The 4,331-nt window shown below is 35.1% G+C and overlaps 1 protein-coding gene across 1 annotated transcript in view; it reads left to right on the top strand.

Moving 5' to 3' along the window:
• Positions 1-4,331, top strand: part of TRDMT1 (tRNA aspartic acid methyltransferase 1) — a 64,742-nt gene that overhangs the window by 53,738 nt on the left and 6,673 nt on the right. The window contains 1 exon segment of the mRNA XM_008582487.1: positions 130-473. Within this exon segment, the coding sequence (XP_008580709.1) occupies positions 130-473 (344 nt within the window).

The following is a 4,331-nucleotide window of genomic DNA, read 5'->3' as shown; positions in this document are numbered from 1 at the left end:
ACAATTTCTGTCTTTCTAATGGCAACCCTATAAAGGCTAGATAGTTTTTGCATAATTCAGCTGGGTGTTAATTTTCCTCTTATTGTTAATAAAGCTTTTGACAGTTTGTGTATTTTTACTTAATGCCAGGTATTGATGGAGTTTCCCAAAATTGAATCTGAACACCCACAAAAATATGCAATAGATGCAGAAAGTAAAATTGAAGAAAAGAAAATTGAATCAAATTTTTGCTTTAATAGCAACACACAATGTTCTGGAAAAGATGCCATTCTTTTTAAGCTTGAAACTGCGGAAGAAATTGAGAGAAAACACCAACAGGACAGTGATCTCTCTGTGCAAATGCTAAAAGACTTTCTTGAAGATGACATTGACATGAATCAGTACTTTTTACCACCAAAGTCACTGCTGCGATATGCTCTTTTATTAGACATTGTTAAGCCCACTTGCAGAAGGTCTGTGTGCTTTACCAAAGGGTGAGTTTTAAAGAGACTGTATTCATGTTGTATCCAAAATGACCAGGTTTTTATAGCTTTTTTTAGTTCTTCTCAAAACAAGGAGCATTTTATAAAATGTTTCTGCTGATTTTTTCCCCCTTTAATTGCCTGCTTCATGTTCCAATAGAGCACAAGTGAAAATTTCTTCTGGCAGAACATTATGTGCACCACCCACAAAAGTGCTCGTAAAAGACAATGCCATTTGTCTGGTGACCTTCACAGGAGCTTAAATACCAAGAGTAGAAACATGGTTCGTGTAGATGGTGAATTGCTAGTATTTTAGCACCTTTCTTTCTGTGGCACATCAAACCTCAAAGGACTATGTCCACTGTCATGATCAATGTATAAGAAGAAATTAAATTTTAATCTAAAGAAATAAAATTGAATCATCTGGAGCACACTAGTGTTTTTTAAATTTAAATTTTATTTAGTTTTTTTAATAAGTAATATATTGCCATAGTTCAAAATTCAAAAAGTATTATGGTTATAAGACTCCATTCCACTTTTTTCTCTTAGCTATATTGTTTCCCACCCTACACAAAGCCAATGATATTAATTTACTATATAATCATCCATAGGTATTATGTGTGAGGATGTATTTAAATATACAGTACATGTATATTTTCGTCCCCCTTTGAAGCAAATGGTAGCATATTATATAATTATTGGGGGCCATTTTTTTTTACTGCACAATATAAATTGGATATTGTTGCATATCAGTACATAAAAGCCTTTTCTATTCTCATGGTATAGGTATATCATAATTTATTTTACTGGTTATCTATTGATGAACATTTAGGAGGATTTCTTTGGGTTATTTCTCAACTGTTTAATACATTTTTCATCAATTTTTTTAAACCTAGAAAAAAGGGGAGAATTAAGCCTCTTTGGAAAAATTTTGCCAAAGATCCCTATCTCTGCTTTGTAAATGCCACTCACCCTCATTTGATAGGTAGTTGTATGATTTCACAATTCAAGCCTTTCCTTCCTACGTACTATCTTGCCGTCTTGGACAAGACTCTGTGCCCCTGATACACCCATACCAGACTCATTTAGATTTTATCATACTCTGCCCTTGTACTTCAGGGGAAAGGGTTTATTGCTTTCCACTAGCTTTAAAGACTTCACTCAGCTGTTGTCTATTACCAAGTCCAATAGGTTCTGTTTAGGACTCTCATAAAATAAGACTTATCAATTTTGCAATAAAAAACAACCTTCCTTTTTTTTGGGGGGGGGGCATAATGAAGATGGTATTAAAGAAGCCGTACTATAAACATCTATTTTAGTATGGATACTATATACACACATATTTATATGTGTGGTATACTTGAAAAACAATTTGAAAAAATTATTTCTCCCTGGTGTGACTTTTTTTCCCTCTAATTTATATTTTAAATTGTTTTCTTTAGGAAAAAATACTAGTATTTTGAACAACTGGCTTGGCAGTAATCTTAAAGAAATACTACTAATGCCGTTCGTTTTCAAAATATTTTATGCTTTTTATACAGTTTTTTATGGAACGATCTCGTTGTATGAAAATAGTAACAAAAACATAGCAGCATTAAATGAGAGGCAGACACAGGCTCAGAGGGACTATTTGTCATGGTGCTGGGGAGGAGGGTTTTGGGTTCCTGAGAAGAAACAATTGGTTCAGGCATTAGAAAAAATAGCAGTAGTTTATTTTCACCTACCCAACATTTTTTTTTTTTCCTTTTTTGTCTTTTTTCGTGTCCGGCAAGGGACCGCAACCCTCAGTGTCGCGCCCGTACCNCATGAATCAGTACTTTTTACCACCAAAGTCACTGCTGCGATATGCTCTTTTATTAGACATTGTTAAGCCCACTTGCAGAAGGTCTGTGTGCTTTACCAAAGGGTGAGTTTTAAAGAGACTGTATTCATGTTGTATCCAAAATGACCAGGTTTTTATAGCTTTTTTTAGTTCTTCTCAAAACAAGGAGCATTTTATAAAATGTTTCTGCTGATTTTTTCCCCCTTTAATTGCCTGCTTCATGTTCCAATAGAGCACAAGTGAAAATTTCTTCTGGCAGAACATTATGTGCACCACCCACAAAAGTGCTCGTAAAAGACAATGCCATTTGTCTGGTGACCTTCACAGGAGCTTAAATACCCAGAGTAGAAACATGGTTCGTGTAAATGGTAAATTGCTAGTATTTTAGCACCTTTCTTTCTGTGGCACATCAAACGTCAAAGGACTATGTCCACTGTCATGATCAATGTATAAGAAGAAATTAAATTTTTTTTTTCCTTTTTGTCTTTTTTCATGTCCGGCAACGGACTGCAACCCTCAGTGTCGCGCCCGTACCGGACCGGGACCGGCAACGGGATCGCAATCCTCGGTGCTGTGCCTGCCCCTTGCTCAGCCAGTGAGCGGGAACCGGTCTGTATGTGGGATCCGAACCCTTGGCAGGAGCGCCGCCGCGCTCCCAAGCGGCACACTGTAGCAGTGCACCACCGGGCCGGCCCGAAGAAATTAAATTTTAATCTAAAGAAATAAAATTGAATCATCTGGAGCACATTAGTGTTTTTTAAATTTAAATTTTATTTAGTTTTTTGAATAAGTAATATATTGCCATAGTTCAAAATTCAAAAAGTATTATGGTTATAAAACTCCGTTCCACTTTTTTCTCTTAGCTATATTGTTTCCCACCCTACACAAAGCCAGTGATATTAATTTACTATATAATTATCCATAGGTATTGTGTGTAAGGATGTATTTAAATATACAGTACATGTATATTTTCGTCCCCCTTTGAAGCAAATGGTAGCATATTATATAATTATTGGGGGCCATTTTTTTTACTGCACAATATAAATTGGATATTGTTGCATATCAGTACATAAAAGCCTTTTCTGTTCTCATGGTATAGGTATATCATAATTTATTTTACTGGTTATCTATTGATGAACATTTAGGAGGATTTCTTTGGGTTATTTCTCAACTGTTTAATACATTTTTCATCAATTTTTTTAAACCTAGAAAAAAGGGGAGAATTAAGCCTCTTTGGAAAAATTTTGCCAAAGATCCCTATCTCTGCTTTGTAAATGCCACTCACCCTCATTTGATAGGTAGTTGTATGATTTCACAATTCAAGCCTTTCCTTCCTACGTACTATCTTGCCGTCTTGGACAAGACTCTGTGCCCCTGATACACCCATACCAGACTCATTTAGATTTTATCATACTCTGCCCTTGTACTTCAGGGGAAAGGGTTTATTGCTTTCCACTAGCTTTAAAGACTTCACTCAGCTGTTGTCTATTACCAAGTCCAATAGGTTCTGTTTAGGACTCTCATAAAATAAGACTTATCAATTTTGCAATAAAAAACAACCTTCCTTTTTTTTGGGGGGGGGGCATAATGAAGATGGTATTAAAGAAGCCGTACTATAAACATCTATTTTAGTATGGATACTATATACACACATATTTATATGTGTGGTATACTTGAAAAACAATTTGAAAAAATTATTTCTCCCTGGTGTGACTTTTTTTCCCTCTAATTTATATTTTAAATTGTTTTCTTTAGGAAAAAATACTAGTATTTTGAACAACTGGCTTGGCAGTAATCTTAAAGAAATACTACTAATGCCGTTCGTTTTAAAAATATTTTATGCTTTTTATACAATTTTTTATGGAACGATCTCGTTGTATGAAAATAGTAACAAAAACATAGCAGCATTAAATGAGAGGCAGACACAGGCTCAGAGGGACTATTTGTCATGGTGCTGGGGAGGAGGGTTTTGGGTTCCTGAGAAGAAACAATTGGTTCAGGCATTAGAAAAAAATAGCAGTAGTTTATTTTCACCTACCCAACATTTT

This window comes from Galeopterus variegatus, unplaced genomic scaffold (assembly GCF_000696425.1).
Source record: "Galeopterus variegatus unplaced genomic scaffold, G_variegatus-3.0.2 Scaffold2637, whole genome shotgun sequence".
NCBI classification, from domain to species: domain Eukaryota; kingdom Metazoa; phylum Chordata; class Mammalia; order Dermoptera; family Cynocephalidae; genus Galeopterus; species Galeopterus variegatus.
This window is presented reverse-complemented; position numbering and strand designations above follow the sequence as displayed.